Source organism: Ascaphus truei, assembly GCF_040206685.1.
Source record: "Ascaphus truei isolate aAscTru1 chromosome 1 unlocalized genomic scaffold, aAscTru1.hap1 SUPER_1_unloc_1, whole genome shotgun sequence".
Taxonomy (NCBI): domain Eukaryota; kingdom Metazoa; phylum Chordata; class Amphibia; order Anura; family Ascaphidae; genus Ascaphus; species Ascaphus truei.
The window spans coordinates 24,869-41,391 of NW_027453814.1; the positions used below are offsets into that span (position 1 = coordinate 24,869).

At 57.9% G+C, this 16,523-nt stretch overlaps 1 protein-coding gene across 1 annotated transcript in view; it reads left to right on the top strand.

Annotated features, from left to right (window-relative positions):
* IDH3B (isocitrate dehydrogenase (NAD(+)) 3 non-catalytic subunit beta) overlaps positions 1 to 16,523 on the top strand; it is a gene marked incomplete at its 5' end in the record, with an annotated part of 58,131 nt that overhangs the window by 23,257 nt on the left and 18,351 nt on the right. Inside the window, one exon of the mRNA XM_075580439.1 lies at positions 14,417 to 14,563. Within this exon, the coding sequence (XP_075436554.1) occupies positions 14,417 to 14,563 (147 nt within the window). The remainder of the gene's footprint in view (positions 1 to 14,416; positions 14,564 to 16,523) is intronic.

A 16,523-nucleotide genomic window follows, 5' to 3' on the forward strand; every position in this document is an offset into this window, starting at 1 on the left:
AGCGGCCCCTCTCTCTGTGTCTCCGCACAGCTCTTACAGCAGAGAGATCAGAGAGAAGTGGTCCCTCTCTCTGTGTCTCCCTGCACAGCTCTTACAGCAGAGAGATCAGAGAGAAGCGGTCCCTCTCTCTGTCTCTCCGCACCGCTCTTACAGCAGAGAGAGCAGAGAGAAGCGGCCCCTCTCTCTGTGTCTCCCCGCACAGCTCTTACAGCAGAGAGAGCAGAGAGAAGTGGTCCCTCTCTCTGTGTCTCCCCGCACAGCTCTTACAGCAGAGAGAGCAGAGAGAAGCAGCCCCTCTCTCTGTGTCTCCCTGCACAGCTCTTACAGCAGAGAGATCAGAGAGAAGCGGCCCCTCTCTCTGTGTCTCCCCACACAGCTCTTACAGCAGAGAGAACAGAGAGAAGTGACCCCTCTCTCTGTGTCTCCCCGCACAGCTCTTACAGCAGAGAGATCAGAGAGAAGCGGCCCCTCTCTCTGTGTCTCCCCGCACACCTCTTACAGCAGAGAGAGCAGAGAGAAGCGGCCCCTCTCCCTGTGTCTCCCCGCACAGCTCTTACAGCAGAGAGATCAGAGAGAAGCGGCCCCTCTCTCTGTGTCTCCCCGCACAGCTCTTACAGCAGAGAGATCAGAGAGAAGCGGCCCCTCTCTGTGTCTCCCCGCACACCTCTTACAGCAGAGAGATCAGAGAGAAGCGGCCCCTCTCTCTGTGTCTCCCCGCACACCTCTTACAGCAGAGAGAGCAGAGAGAAGCGGCCCCTCTCCCTGTGTCTCCCCGCACAGCTCTTACAGCAGAGAGATCAGAGAGAAGCGGTCCCTCTCTCTGTGTCTCCCCGCACCGCTCTTACAGCAGAGAGATCAGAGAGAAGCGGCCCCTCTCTGTGTGTCTCCCCGCACGGCTCTTACAGCAGAGAGATCAGAGAGAAGCGGCCCCTCTCTCTGTGTCTCCCCGCACAGCTCTTACAGCAGAGAGATCAGAGAGAAGAGGCCCCTCTCTCTGTCTCCCCGCACAGCTCTTACAGCAGAGAGATCAGAGAGAAGCAGCCCCTCTCTCTGTGTCTCCCCACACAGCTCTTATAGCAGAGAGAAGCGGTCCCTCTCTCTCTGTCTCCCCGCACAGCTCTTACAGCAGAGAGATCAGAGAGAAGCGGTCCCTCTCTCTGTCTCTCCGCACAGCTCTTACAGCAGAGAGATCAGAGAGAAGCGGTCCCTCTCTCTGTGTCTCCCCGCACAGCTCTTACAGCAGAGAGATCAGAGAGAAGCGGTCCCTCTCTCTGTGTCTCCCCGCACAGCTCTTACAGCAGAGAGATCAGAGAGAAGCGGCCCCTCTCTCTCTGTCTCCCCGCACAGCTCTTACAGCAGAGAGATCAGAGAGAAGCGGTCCCTCTCTCTGTCTCTCCGCACAGCTCTTACAGCAGAGAGATCAGAGAGAAGCGGTCCCTCTCTCTGTGTCTCCCCGCACAGCTCTTACAGCAGAGAGATCAGAGAGAAGCGGTCCCTCTCTCTGTGTCTCCCCGCACAGCTCTTACAGCAGAGAGATCAGAGAGAAGCGGTCCCTCTCTCTCTGTCTCCCCGCACAGCTCTTACAGCAGAGAGATCAGAGAGAAGCGGTCCCTCTCTCTGTCTCTCCGCACAGCTCTTACAGCAGAGAGATTAGAGAGAAGCGGCCCCTCTCTGTGTCTCCCCGCACAGCTCTTACAGCAGAGAGATCAGAGAGAAGCAGCCCCTCTCTCTGTGTCTCCCCACACAGCTCTTATAGCAGAGAGAAGCGGACCCTCTCTCTCTGTCCCCCCGCACAGCTCTTACAGCAGAGAGATCAGAGAGAAGCGGCCCCTCTCTCTGTGTCTCCCCGCACAGCTCTTACAGCAGAGAGATCAGAGAGAAGCGGCCCCTCTCTGTGTCTCCCCGCACAGCTCTTACAGCAGAGAGATCAGAGAGAAGCGGTCCCTCTCTCTGTGTCTCCCCGCACAGCTCTTACAGCAGAGAGATCAGACAGAAGCGGTCTCTCTGTGTCTCCCCGCACAGCTCTTACAGCAGAGAGAGCAGAGAGAAGCGGTCCCTCTCCCTGTGTCTCCCCGCACAGCTCTTACAGCAGAGAGATCAGGGAGAAGCAGTCCCTCTCTCTGTGTCTCCCTGCACAGCTCTTACAGCAGAGAGATCAGAGAGAAGCGGCCCCTCTCTCTGTGTCTCCCCGCACAGCTCTTACAGCAGAGAGATCAGAGAGAAGCGGTCCCTCTCTGTGTCTCCCCGCACAGCTCTTACAGCAGAGAGATCAGAGAGAAGCGGTCCCTCTCTCTGTGTCTCCCCGCACAGCTCTTACAGCAGAGAGATCAGAGAGAAGCGGTCCCTCTCTGTGTCTCCCCGCACAGCTCTTACAGCAGAGAGATCAGAGAGAAGCGGCCCCTCTCTCTGTGTCTCCCCGCACAGCTCTTACAGCAGAAAGATCAGAGAGAAGCGGTCCCTCTCTCTGTCTCCCCGCACAGCTCTTACAGCAGAGAGAAGCGGCCCCTCTCTCTGTCTCCCCGCACAGCTCTTACAGCAGAGAGATTAGAGAAAAGCGGCCCCTCTCTGTGTCTCCCCGCACAGCTCTTACAGCAGAGAGAAGCGGCCCCTCTCTCTCTCTGTCTCCCCACATAGCTCTTACAGCAGAGAGATCAGAGAGAAGCGGCCCCTCTCTCTGTGTCTCCCCGCACAGCTCTTACAGCAGAGAGATCAGAGAGAAGCGGCCCCTCTCTCTGTCTCCCCGCACAGCTCTTACAGCAGAGAGATCAGAGAGAAGCAGCCCCTCTCTCTGTGTCTCCCCACACAGCTCTTATAGCAGAGAGAAGCGGTCCCTCTCTCTCTGTCTCCCCGCACAGCTCTTACAGCAGAGAGATCAGAGAGAAGCGGTCCCTCTCTCTGTCTCTCCGCACAGCTCTTACAGCAGAGAGATCAGAGAGAAGCGGTCCCTCTCTCTGTGTCTCCCCGCACAGCTCTTACAGCAGAGAGATCAGAGAGAAGCTGTCCCTCTCCCTGTGTCTCCCCGCACAGCTCTTACAGCAGAGAGATCAGAGAGAAGCGGCCCCTCTCTCTGTGTCTCCCCGCACAGCTCTTACAGCAGAGAGATCAGAGAGAAGCGGTCCCTCTCTCTGTCTCTCCGCACCGCTCTTACAGCAGAGAGAGCAGAGAGAAGCGGTCCCTCTCTCTGTCTCTCCGCACCGCTCTTACAGCAGAGAGAGCAGAGAGAAGCGGTCCCTCTCTCTGTGTCTCCCCACACAGCTCTTACAGCAGAGAGATCAGAGAGAAGCGGCCCCTCTCTCTGTGTCTCCGCACAGCTCTTACAGCAGAGAGATCAGAGAGAAGCGGTCCCTCTCTGTGCCTCCCCGCACAGCTCTTACAGCAGAGAGAGCAGAGAGAAGCGGTCCCTCTCTCTGTATCTCCCCGCACAGCTCTTACAGCAGAGAGATCAGAGAGAAGCGGCCCCTCTCTCTGTGTCTCCGCACAGCTCTTACAGCAGAGAGATCAGAGAGAAGTGGTCCCTCTCTCTGTGTCTCCCTGCACAGCTCTTACAGCAGAGAGATCAGAGAGAAGCGGTCCCTCTCTCTGTCTCTCCGCACCGCTCTTACAGCAGAGAGAGCAGAGAGAAGCGGCCCCTCTCTCTGTGTCTCCCCGCACAGCTCTTACAGCAGAGAGAGCAGAGAGAAGTGGTCCCTCTCTCTGTGTCTCCCCGCACAGCTCTTACAGCAGAGAGATCAGAGAGAAGCGGCCCCTCTCTCTGTGTCTCCCTGCACAGCTCTTACAGCAGAGAGATCAGAGAGAAGCGGCCCCTCTCTCTGTGTCTCCCCACACAGCTCTTACAGCAGAGAGAACAGAGAGAAGCGGTCCCTCTCTCTGTGTCTCCCCGCACAGCTCTTACAGCAGAGAGAGCAGAGAGAAGCGGTCCCTCTCTCTGTGTCTCCCGCACAGCTCTTACAGCAGAGAGATCAGAGAGAAGCGGCCCCTCTCTCCGTGTCTCCCGCACAGCGCTTACAGCAGAGAGATCGGAGAGAAGCGGCCCCTCTCTCTGTGTCTCCCCGCACAGCTCTTACAGCAGAGAGATCAGAGAGAAGCAGCCCCTTTCTCTGTGTCTCCCTGCACAGCTCTTACAGCAGAGAGATCAGAGAGAAGCGGCCCCTCTCTCTGTGTCTCCCGCACAGCTCTTACAGCAGAGATCAGAGAGAAGCGGTCCCTCTCTCTGTGTCTCCCCGCACAGCTCTTACAGCAGAGAGATCAGAGAGAAGCGGTCCCTCTCTCTGTGTCTCCCCGCACAGCTCTTACAGCAGAGAGATCAGAGAGAAGCGGCCCCTCTCTCTGTGTCTCCCCGCACAGCTCTTACAGCAGAGAGATCAGAGAGAAGCGGCCCCTCTCTCTGTCTCCCCACACAGCTCTTACAGCAGAGAGATCAGAGGGAAGCGGTCCCTCTCTCTGTGTCTCCCCGCACAGCTCTTACAGCAGAGAGATCAGAGAGAAGCGGCCCCTCTCTCTGTGTCTCCCCGCACCGCTCTTACAGCAGAGAGATCAGAGAGAAGCGGTCCCTCCCTCTGTGTCTCCCCGCACAGCTCTTACAGCAGAGAGATCAGAGAGAAGCGGCCCCTCTCTCTGTGTCTCCCCGCACAGCTCTTACAGCAGAGAGATCAGAGAGAAGCGGCCCCTCTCTCTGTCTCCCCACACAGCTCTTACAGCAGAGATCAGAGAGAAGCGGTCCCTCTCTCTCTGTGTCTCCCGCACAGCTCTTACAGCAGAGAGATCAGAGAGAAGCGGCCCCTCTCCCTGTGTCTCCCCGCACAGCTCTTACAGCAGAGAGATCAGAGAGAAGCGGCCCCTCCCTCTGTGTCTCCCTGTGTCTCCCCGCACCGCTCTTACAGCAGAGAGATCAGAGAGAAGCGGCCCCTCTCTGTGTGTCTCCCCGCACAGCTCTTACAGCAGAGAGATCAGAGAGAAGCGGTCCCTCTCTCTGTCTCCCCGCACAGCTCTTACAGCAGAGAGATCAGAGAGAAGCGGCCCCTCTCTCTGTGTCTCCCCGCACAGCTCTTACAGCAGAGAGATCAGAGAGATCAGAGAGAAGCGGCCCCTCTCTCTGTCTCCCCACACAGCTCTTACAGCAGAGATCAGAGAGAAGCGGTCCCTCTCTCTCTGTGTCTCCCGCACAGCTCTTACAGCAGAGAGATCAGAGAGAAGCGGCCCCTCTCCCTGTGTCTCCCCGCACAGCTCTTACAGCAGAGAGATCAGAGAGAAGCGGCCCCTCCCTCTGTGTCTCCCTGTGTCTCCCCGCACCGCTCTTACAGCAGAGAGATCAGAGAGAAGCGGCCCCTCTCTGTGTGTCTCCCCGCACAGCTCTTACAGCAGAGAGATCAGAGAGAAGCGGTCCCTCTCTCTGTCTCCCCGCACAGCTCTTACAGCAGAGAGATCAGAGAGAAGCGGCCCCTCTCTCTGTGTGTCTCCCCGCACAGCTCTTACAGCAGAGAGATCAGAGAGAAGCAGTCCCTCTCCCTGTGTCTCCCCGCACAGCTCTTACAGCAGAGAGATCAGAGAGAAGCGGCCCCTCTCTCTGTGTCTCCCCACACAGCTCTTACAGCAGAGAGATCAGAGAGAAGCGGTCCCTCTCTGTGTCTCCCCACACAGCTCTTACAGCAGAGAGATCAGGGAGAAGCGGTCCCTCTCTCTGTGTCTCTGTGTCTCCCCGCACAGCTCTTACAGCAGAGAGATCAGAGAGAAGCGGCCCCTCTCCCTGTGTCTCCCCGCACAGCTCTTACAGCAGAGAGATCAGAGAGAAGCGGCCCCTCTCTCTGTGTCTCCCCACACAGCTCTTACAGCAGAGAGATCAGAGAGAAGCGGTCCCTCTCTGTGTGTCTCCCCGCACAGCTCTTACAGCAGAGAGATCAGAGAGAAGCGGTCCCTCTCTCTGTCTCTCCGCACAGCTCTTACAGCAGAGAGATCAGAGAGAAGCGGTCCCTCTCTCTGTATCTCCCCGCACAGCTCTTACAGCAGAGAGATCAGAGAGAAGCGGCCCCTCTCTCTGTGTGTCTCCCCGCACAGCTCTTACAGCAGAGAGATCAGAGAGAAGCAGTCCCTCTCCCTGTGTCTCCCCGCACAGCTCTTACAGCAGAGAGATCAGAGAGAAGCGGCCCCTCTCTCTGTGTCTCCCCACACAGCTCTTACAGCAGAGAGATCAGAGAGAAGCGGTCCCTCTCTGTGTCTCCCCACACAGCACTTACAGCAGAGATCAGGGAGAAGCGGTCCCTCTCTCTGTGTCTCTGTGTCTCCCCGCACAGCTCTTACAGCAGAGAGATCAGAGAGAAGCGGCCCCTCTCCCTGTGTCTCCCCGCACAGCTCTTACAGCAGAGAGATCAGAGAGAAGCGGCCCCTCTCTCTGTCTCCCCGCACAGCTCTTACAGCAGAGAGATCAGAGAGAAGCAGCCCCTCTCTCTGTGTCTCCCCGCACAGCTCTTACAGCAGAGAGATCAGAGAGAAGCGGTCCCTCTCTCTGTGTCTCCCCGCACAGCTCTTATAGCAGAGAGAAGCGGTCCCTCTCTCTCTGTCTCCCCGCACAGCTCTTACAGCAGAGAGATCAGAGAGAAGCGGTCCCTCTCTCTGTCTCTCCGCACAGCTCTTACAGCAGAGAGATCAGAGAGAAGCGGTCCCTCTCTCTGTGTCTCCCCGCACAGCTCTTACAGCAGAGAGATCAGAGAGAAGCGGTCCCTCTCTCTGTGTCTCCCCGCACAGCTCTTACAGCAGAGAGATCAGAGAGAAGCGGTCCCTCTCTCTGTCTCTCCGCACAGCTCTTACAGCAGAGAGATTAGAGAGAAGCGGCCCCTCTCTGTGTCTCCCCGCACAGCTCTTACAGCAGAGAGATCAGAGAGAAGCAGCCCCTCTCTCTGTGTCTCCCCACACAGCTCTTATAGCAGAGAGAAGCGGACCCTCTCTCTCTGTCCCCCCGCACAGCTCTTACAGCAGAGAGATCAGAGAGAAGCGGCCCCTCTCTCTGTGTCTCCCCGCACAGCTCTTACAGCAGAGAGATCAGAGAGAAGCGGCCCCTCTCTGTGTCTCCCCGCACAGCTCTTACAGCAGAGAGATCAGAGAGAAGCGGTCCCTCTCTCTGTGTCTCCCCGCACAGCTCTTACAGCAGAGAGATCAGACAGAAGCGGTCTCTCTGTGTCTCCCCGCACAGCTCTTACAGCAGAGAGAGCAGAGAGAAGCGGTCCCTCTCCCTGTGTCTCCCCGCACAGCTCTTACAGCAGAGAGATCAGGGAGAAGCAGTCCCTCTCTCTGTGTCTCCCTGCACAGCTCTTACAGCAGAGAGATCAGAGAGAAGCGGCCCCTCTCTGTGTCTCCCCGCACAGCTCTTACAGCAGAGAGATCAGAGAGAAGCGGTCCCTCTCTGTGTCTCCCCGCACAGCTCTTACAGCAGAGAGATCAGAGAGAAGCGGTCCCTCTCTCTGTGTCTCCCCGCACAGCTCTTACAGCAGAGAGATCAGAGAGAAGCGGTCCCTCTCTGTGTCTCCCCGCACAGCTCTTACAGCAGAGAGATCAGAGAGAAGCGGCCCCTCTCTCTGTGTCTCCCCGCACAGCTCTTACAGCAGAAAGATCAGAGAGAAGCGGTCCCTCTCTCTGTCTCCCCGCACAGCTCTTACAGCAGAGAGAAGCGGCCCCTCTCTCTGTCTCCCCGCACAGCTCTTACAGCAGAGAGATTAGAGAGAAGCGGCCCCTCTCTGTGTCTCCCCGCACAGCTCTTACAGCAGAGAGAAGCGGCCCCTCTCTCTCTCTGTCTCCCCACATAGCTCTTACAGCAGAGAGATCAGAGAGAAGCGGCCCCTCTCTCTGTGTCTCCCCGCACAGCTCTTACAGCAGAGAGATCAGAGAGAAGCGGCCCCTCTCTCTGTCTCCCCGCACAGCTCTTACAGCAGAGAGATCAGAGAGAAGCAGCCCCTCTCTCTGTGTCTCCCCACACAGCTCTTATAGCAGAGAGAAGCGGTCCCTCTCTCTCTGTCTCCCCGCACAGCTCTTACAGCAGAGAGATCAGAGAGAAGCGGTCCCTCTCTCTGTCTCTCCGCACAGCTCTTACAGCAGAGAGATCAGAGAGAAGCGGTCCCTCTCTCTGTGTCTCCCCGCACAGCTCTTACAGCAGAGAGATCAGAGAGAAGCTGTCCCTCTCCCTGTGTCTCCCCGCACAGCTCTTACAGCAGAGAGATCAGAGAGAAGCGGCCCCTCTCTCTGTGTCTCCCCGCACAGCTCTTACAGCAGAGAGATCAGAGAGAAGCGGTCCCTCTCTCTGTCTCTCCGCACCGCTCTTACAGCAGAGAGAGCAGAGAGAAGCGGTCCCTCTCTGTGCCTCCCCGCACAGCTCTTACAGCAGAGAGAGCAGAGAGAAGCGGTCCCTCTCTCTGTATCTCCCCGCACAGCTCTTACAGCAGAGAGATCAGAGAGAAGCGGCCCCTCTCTCTGTGTCTCCGCACAGCTCTTACAGCAGAGAGATCAGAGAGAAGTGGTCCCTCTCTCTGTGTCTCCCTGCACAGCTCTTACAGCAGAGAGATCAGAGAGAAGCGGTCCCTCTCTCTGTCTCTCCGCACCGCTCTTACAGCAGAGAGAGCAGAGAGAAGCGGCCCCTCTCTCTGTGTCTCCCCGCACAGCTCTTACAGCAGAGAGAGCAGAGAGAAGTGGTCCCTCTCTCTGTGTCTCCCCGCACAGCTCTTACAGCAGAGAGAGCAGAGAGAAGCAGCCCCTCTCTCTGTGTCTCCCTGCACAGCTCTTACAGCAGAGAGATCAGAGAGAAGCGGCCCCTCTCTCTGTGTCTCCCCACACAGCTCTTACAGCAGAGAGATCAGAGAGAAGTGACCCCTCTCTCTGTGTCTCCCCGCACAGCTCTTACAGCAGAGAGAGCAGAGAGAAGCGGTCCCTCTCTCTGTGTCTCCCGCACAGCTCTTACAGCAGAGAGATCAGAGAGAAGCGGCCCCTCTCTCCGTGTCTCCCGCACAGCGCTTACAGCAGAGAGATCGGAGAGAAGCGGCCCCTCTCTCTGTGTCTCCCCGCACAGCTCTTACAGCAGAGAGATCAGAGAGAAGCAGCCCCTCTCTCTGTGTCTCCCCGCACAGCTCTTACAGCAGAGAGATCAGAGAGAAGCGGCCCCTCTCTCCGTGTCTCCCGCACAGCGCTTACAGCAGAGAGATCGGAGAGAAGCGGCCCCTCTCTCTGTGTCTCCCCGCACAGCTCTTACAGCAGAGAGATCAGAGAGAAGCGGCCCCTCTCTCTGTGTCTCCCCGCACAGCTCTTACAGCAGAGAGATCAGAGAGAAGCAGCCCCTCTCTCTGTGTCTCCCTGCACAGCTCTTACAGCAGAGAGATCAGAGAGAAGCGGCCCCTCTCTCTGTGTCTCCCGCACAGCTCTTACAGCAGAGATCAGAGAGAAGCGGTCCCTCTCTCTGTGTCTCCCCGCACAGCTCTTACAGCAGAGAGATCAGAGAGAAGCGGTCCCTCTCTCTGTGTCTCCCCGCACAGCTCTTACAGCAGAGAGATCAGAGAGAAGCGGCCCCTCTCTCTGTGTCTCCCCGCACAGCTCTTACAGCAGAGAGATCAGAGAGAAGCGGCCCCTCTCTCTGTCTCCCCACACAGCTCTTACAGCAGAGAGATCAGAGGGAAGCGGTCCCTCTCTCTGTGTCTCCCCGCACAGCTCTTACAGCAGAGAGATCAGAGAGAAGCGGCCCCTCTCTCTGTGTCTCCCCGCACCGCTCTTACAGCAGAGAGATCAGAGAGAAGCGGTCCCTCCCTCTGTGTCTCCCCGCACAGCTCTTACAGCAGAGAGATCAGAGAGAAGCGGCCCCTCTCTCTGTCTCCCCACACAGCTCTTACAGCAGAGATCAGAGAGAAGCGGCCCCTCTCTCTCTGTGTCTCCCGCACAGCTCTTACAGCAGAGAGATCAGAGAGAAGCGGCCCCTCTCCCTGTGTCTCCCCGCACAGCTCTTACAGCAGAGAGATCAGAGAGAAGCGGCCCCTCCCTCTGTGTCTCCCTGTGTCTCCCCGCACCGCTCTTACAGCAGAGAGATCAGAGAGAAGCGGCCCCTCTCTGTGTGTCTCCCCGCACAGCTCTTACAGCAGAGAGATCAGAGAGAAGCGGTCCCTCTCTCTGTCTCCCCGCACAGCTCTTACAGCAGAGAGATCAGAGAGAAGCGGCCCCTCTCTCTGTGTGTCTCCCCGCACAGCTCTTACAGCAGAGAGATCAGAGAGAAGCAGTCCCTCTCCCTGTGTCTCCCCGCACAGCTCTTACAGCAGAGAGATCAGAGAGAAGCGGCCCCTCTCTCTGTGTCTCCCCACACAGCTCTTACAGCAGAGAGATCAGAGAGAAGCGGTCCCTCTCTGTGTCTCCCCACACAGCTCTTACAGCAGAGAGATCAGGGAGAAGCGGTCCCTCTCTCTGTGTCTCTGTGTCTCCCCGCACAGCTCTTACAGCAGAGAGATCAGAGAGAAGCGGCCCCTCTCCCTGTGTCTCCCCGCACAGCTCTTACAGCAGAGAGATCAGAGAGAAGCGGCCCCTCTCTCTGTGTCTCCCCACACAGCTCTTACAGCAGAGAGATCAGAGAGAAGCGGTCCCTCTCTGTGTGTCTCCCCGCACAGCTCTTACAGCAGAGAGATCAGAGAGAAGCGGTCCCTCTCTCTGTCTCTCCGCACAGCTCTTACAGCAGAGAGATCAGAGAGATGCGGTCCCTCTCTCTGTATCTCCCCGCACAGCTCTTACAGCAGAGAGATCAGAGAGAAGCGGCCCCTCTCTCTGTGTGTCTCCCCGCACAGCTCTTACAGCAGAGAGATCAGAGAGAAGCAGTCCCTCTCCCTGTGTCTCCCCGCACAGCTCTTACAGCAGAGAGATCAGAGAGAAGCGGCCCCTCTCTCTGTGTCTCCCCACACAGCTCTTACAGCAGAGAGATCAGAGAGAAGCGGTCCCTCTCTGTGTCTCCCCACACAGCTCTTACAGCAGAGATCAGGGAGAAGCGGTCCCTCTCTCTGTGTCTCTGTGTCTCCCCGCACAGCTCTTACAGCAGAGAGATCAGAGAGAAGCGGCCCCTCTCCCTGTGTCTCCCCGCACAGCTCTTACAGCAGAGAGATCAGAGAGAAGCGGTCCCTCTCTCTGTGTCTCCCCGCACAGCTCTTACAGCAGAGAGATCAGAGAGAAGCGGCCCCTCTCTGTGTCTCCCCGCACACCTCTTACAGCAGAGAGATCAGAGAGAAGCGGCCCCTCTCTCTGTGTCTCCCCGCACACCTCTTACAGCAGAGAGAGCAGAGAGAAGCGGTCCCTCTCCCTGTGTCTCCCCGCACAGCTCTTACAGCAGAGAGATCAGAGAGAAGCGGTCCCTCTCTCTGTGTCTCCCCGCACCGCTCTTACAGCAGAGAGATCAGAGAGAAGCGGCCCCTCTCTGTGTGTCTCCCCGCACGGCTCTTACAGCAGAGAGATCAGAGAGAAGCGGCCCCTCTCTCTGTGTCTCCCCGCACCGCTCTTACAGCAGAGAGATCAGAGAGAAGCGGTCCCTCTCCCTGTGTCTCCCCGCACGGCTCTTACAGCAGAGAGATCAGAGAGAAGCGGCCCCTCTCTCTGTGTCTCCCCGCACCGCTCTTACAGCAGAGAGATCAGAGAGAAGCGGCCCCTCTCTCTGTGTCTCCCCGCACAGCTGTTACAGCAGAGAGATCAGAGAGAAGCTGTCCCTCTCTCTGTGTCTCCCTGCACAGCTCTTACAGCAGAGAGATCAGAGAGAAGCGGTCCCTCTCTGTGTCTCCCCGCACAGCTCTTACAGCAGAGAGATCAGAGAGAAGCGGCCCCTCTCTCTATGTTTCCCGCACAGCTCTTACAGCAGAGAGATCAGAGAGAAGCGGTCCCTCTCTCTGTGTCTCCCCGCACAGCTCTTACAGCAGAGAGATCAGAGAGAAGCGGTCCCTCTCTCTGTGTCTCCCCACACAGCTCTTACAGCAGAGAGATCAGAGAGAAGCGGCCCCTCTCTGTGTCTCCCCGCACACCTCTTACAGCAGAGAGATCAGAGAGAAGCGGTCCCTCTCCCTGTGTCTCCCCGCACAGCTCTTACAGCAGAGAGATCAGAGAGAAGCGGCCCCTCTCTCTGTGTCTCCCCGCACACCTCTTACAGCAGAGAGATCAGAGAGAAGCGGTCCCTCTCTCTGTGTCTCCCCGCACAGCTCTTACAGCAGAGAGAAGCGGTCCCTCTCTGTGTCTCCCCGCACAGCTCTTACAGCAGAGAGATCAGAGAGAAGCGGCCCCTCTCTCTGTGTCTCCCCGCACAGCTCTTACAGCAGAGAGATCAGAGAGAAGCGGTCCCTCTCTGTGTCTCCCCGCACGGCGCTTACAGCAGAGAGATCAGAGAGAAGCGGTCCCTCTCTGTGTCTCCCCGCACAGCTCTTACAGCAGAGAGAGCAGAGAGGAGCGATCCCTCTCCCTGTGTCTCCCCGCACCGCTCTTACAGCAGAGAGATCAGAGAGAAGCGGTCCCTCTCCCTGTGTCTCCCCGCACGGCTCTTACAGCAGAGAGATCAGAGATAAGCGGCCCCTCTCCCTGTGTCTCCCCGCACAGCTCTTACAGCAGAGAGATCAGAGAGAAGCGGTCCCTCCCTTTGTGTCTCCCCGCACCGCTCTTACAGCAGAGAGATCAGAGAGAAGCGGTCCCTCCCTTTGTGTCTCCCCGCACCGCTCTTACAGCAGAGAGATCAGAGAGAAGCGGTCCCTCTCCCTGTGTCTCCCCGCACAGCTCTTACAGCAGAGAGATCAGAGAGAAGCGGCCCCTCTCTCTGTGTCTCCCCGCACAGCTCTTACAGCAGAGAGATCAGAGAGAAGCGGCCCCTCTCTCTGTGTCTCCCGGCACAGCTCTTACAGCAGAGAGATCAGAGAGAAGCGGCCCCTCTCTCTGTGTCTCCCGCACAGCTCTTACAGCATAGAGATCAGAGAAGCGGTCCCTCTCTCTCTGTCTCCCCGCACAGCTCTTACAGCAGAGAGATCAGAGAGAAGCGGTCCCTCTCTCTGTGTCTCCGCACAGCTCTTACAGCAGAGAGAAGGGGCCCCTCTCTCTGTCTCCCCGCACAGCTCTTACAGCAGAGAGATCAGAGAGAAGCGGTCCCTCTCTGTGTCTCCCCGCACAGCTCTTACAGCAGAGAGATCAGAGAGAAGCGGTCCCTCTCTCTGTGTCTCCGCACAGCTCTTACAGCAGAGAGAAGGGGCCCCTCTCTCTGTCTCCCCGCACAGCTCTTACAGCAGAGAGATCAGAGAGAAGCGGTCCCTCTCTCTATGTCTCCCCGCACAGCTCTTACAGCAGAGAGATCAGAGAGAAGCGGTCCCTCTCTGTGTCTCCCCGCACAGCTCTTACAGCAGAGAGAGCAGAGAGGAGCGATCCCTCTCCCTGTGTCTCCCCGCACCGCTCTTACAGCAGAGAGATCAGAGAGAAGCGGCCCCTCTCCCTGTGTCTCCCCGCACAGCTCTTACAGCAGAGAGATCAGAGAGAAGCGGTCCCTCCCTTTGTGTCTCCCCGCACCGCTCTTACAGCAGAGAGATCAGAGAGAAGCGGTCCCTCCCTTTGTGTCTCCCCGCACCGCTCTTACAGCAGAGAGATCAGAGAGAAGCGGTCCCTCTCCCTGTGTCTCCCCGCACAGCTCTTACAGCAGAGAGATCAGAGAGAAGCGGCCCCTCTCTCTGTGTCTCCCCGCACAGCTCTTACAGCAGAGAGATCAGAGAGAAGCGGCCCCTCTCTCTGTGTCTCCCCGCACAGCTCTTACAGCAGAGAGATCAGAGAGAAGCGGCCCCTCTCTCTGTGTCTCCCCGCACCGCTCTTACAGCAGAGAGATCAGAGAGAAGCGGTCCCTCTCTCTGTGTCTCCCCGCACCGCTCTTACAGCAGAGAGATCAGAGAGAAGCGGCCCCTCTCCCTGTGTCTCCCCGCACAGCTCTTACAGCAGAGAGATCAGAGAGAAGCAGTCCCTCTCCCTGTGTCTCCCCGCACAGCTCTTACAGCAGAGAGATCAGAGAGAAGCGGTCCCTCTCTCTGTGTCTCCCCGCACAGCTCTTACAGCAGAGAGATCAGAGAGAAGCGGCCCCTCTCTCTGTGTCTCCCCGCACAGCTCTTACAGCAGAGATCAGAGAGAAGCGGTCCCTCTCTGTGTCTCCCCGCACTGCTCTTACAGCAGAGAGATCAGAGAGAAGCGGCCCCTCTCTGTGTCTCCCCGCACAGCTCTTACAGCAGAGAGATCAGGGAGAAGCAGCCCCTCTCTCTGTGTCTCCCCGCACAGCTCTTACAGCAGAGAGATCAGAGAGAAGCGGTCCCTCTCTGTGTCTCCCCGCACAGCTCTTACTGCAGAGAGATCAGAGAGAAGCGGTCCCCGTCCTTCCCCCCCCTCCCTGTGATTGAGTGTCTCTGTCTCGTCTCCGCAGCTGGTGCAGAACCCATACCAGTTTGATGTGCTGGTGATGCCGAATCTGTATGGGAATATCATCGATAACCTGGCGGCCGGGCTTGTCGGGGGAGCAGGGGTGGTCCCCGGGGAGAGTTACGGTGCAGAGTACGCCGTGTTTGAGACGGTGAGTGAGGGGCGCGATGAGGCTTTGGGAGATCTCGGACGGGGGTGGGAGGTGCTAGGGTCTCTGGGGAGAGTTACAGTGCAGACGTCGGCATGAGTGAGGGGCGTGAGGAGGCTTCGGGGGATGGGGAGCGGGGGTCCCGGGGGAGAGTTAGTGCAGAGTACTCCGTGTTTGGGACGGTGAGAGGGGCGTGCGGAGGCTTCGGGGGATGGGGAGCGGGGGTCCCCGGGGGAGTTAGTGCAGAGTACTCCGTGTTTGGGACGGTGAGAGGGGTGTGAGGAGGCTTCGGGGGATGGGGAGCGGGGGTCCCGGGGGAGAGTTGGTGCAAAGTACTCTGTGTTTGGGACGGTGAGAGGGGCGTGAGGAGGCTTCGGGGGATGGGGAGCGGGGGTCCCCGGGGAGAGTTAGTGCAGAGTACTCCGTGTTTGGGATGGTGAGGAGACTTCGGGGGATGGGGAGCGGGGGTCCCCGGGGGGGAGTTAGTGCAGAGTACTCAGTGTTTGGGACGGTGAGAGGGGTGTGAGGAGGCTTCGGGGGATGGGGAGCGGGGGTCCCGGGGGAGAGTTAGTGCAGAGTACTCCGTGTTTGGGACGGTGAGAGGGGTGTGAGGACGCTTCGGGGGATGGGGAGCGGGGGTCCCGGGGGAGAGTTAGTGCAGAGTACTCCGTGTTTGGGACGGTGTGAGGACGCTTCGGGGGATGGGGAGCGGGGGTCCCCGGGGGGGAGTTAGTGCAGAGTACTCCGTGTTTGGGACGGTGAGAGGGGTGTGAGGACGCTTCGGGGGATGGGGAGCGGGGGTCCCGGGGGAGAGTTAGTGCAGAGTACTCAGTGTTTGGGACGGTGAGAGGGGTGTGAGGACGATTCGGGGGATGGGGAGCGGGGGTCCCGGGGGAGAGTTAGTGCAGAGTACTCCGTGTTTGGGACGGTGAGAGGGGTGTGAGGACGCTTCGGGGGATGGGGAGCGGGGGTCCCGGGGGAGGTAGTGCAGAGTACTCCGTGTTTGGGACGGTGAGAGGGGTGTGCGGACGCTTCGGGGGATGGGGAGCGGGGGTCCCAGGGGAGTTAGTGCAGAGTACTCCGTGTTTGGGACGGTGAGAGGGGTCGCGAGGTGCGTGGGTCCCGGGGAGAGTTGGTGCAGAGTACGCAGTGAATGCTCTCACTATCTATATATAAGGTGTATAGGGCCTGACTGGTATATATGTATATACAGTACTCGCGCGGTATCTGTATGTGAGGCCTGCGTGGTGTATATACAGTCCTCGCACGGTATCTGTATGTGAGGCCTGCGTGGTGTATATACAGTACTCGCGCGGTATCTGTATGTGAGGCCTGCGTGGTGTATATACAGTCCTCGCACGGTATCTGTATGTGAGGCCTGTGGTATATATGTATATACAGTACTCGCACGGTATCTGTATGTGAGGCCTGCGTGGTATATATGTATATACAGTCCTCGCACGGTATCTGTATGTGAGGCCTGCGTGGTGTATATACAGTACTCGCACGGTATCTGTATGTGAGGCCTGCGTGGTATATATGTATATACAGTCCTCGCACGGTATCTGTATGTGAGGCCTGTGGTATATATGTATATACAGTACTCGCGCGGTATCTGTATGTGAGGCCTGCGTGGTGTATATGTATATACAGTACTCGCACGGTATCTGTATGTGAGGCCTGCGTGGTGTATATACAGTACTCGCACGGTATCTGTATGTGAGGCCTGCGTGGTGTATATACAGTACTCGCGCGGTATCTGTATGTGAGGCCTGCGTGGTGTATATACAGTACTCGCGCGGTATCTGTATGTGAGGCCTGTGTGGTGTATATACAGTACTCGCACGGTATCTGTATGCGAGGCCTGCGTGGTGTATATACAGTACTCGCACGGTATCTGTATGTGAGGCCTGCGTGGTGTATATACAGTACTCGCACGGTATCTGTATGTGAGGCCTGTGTG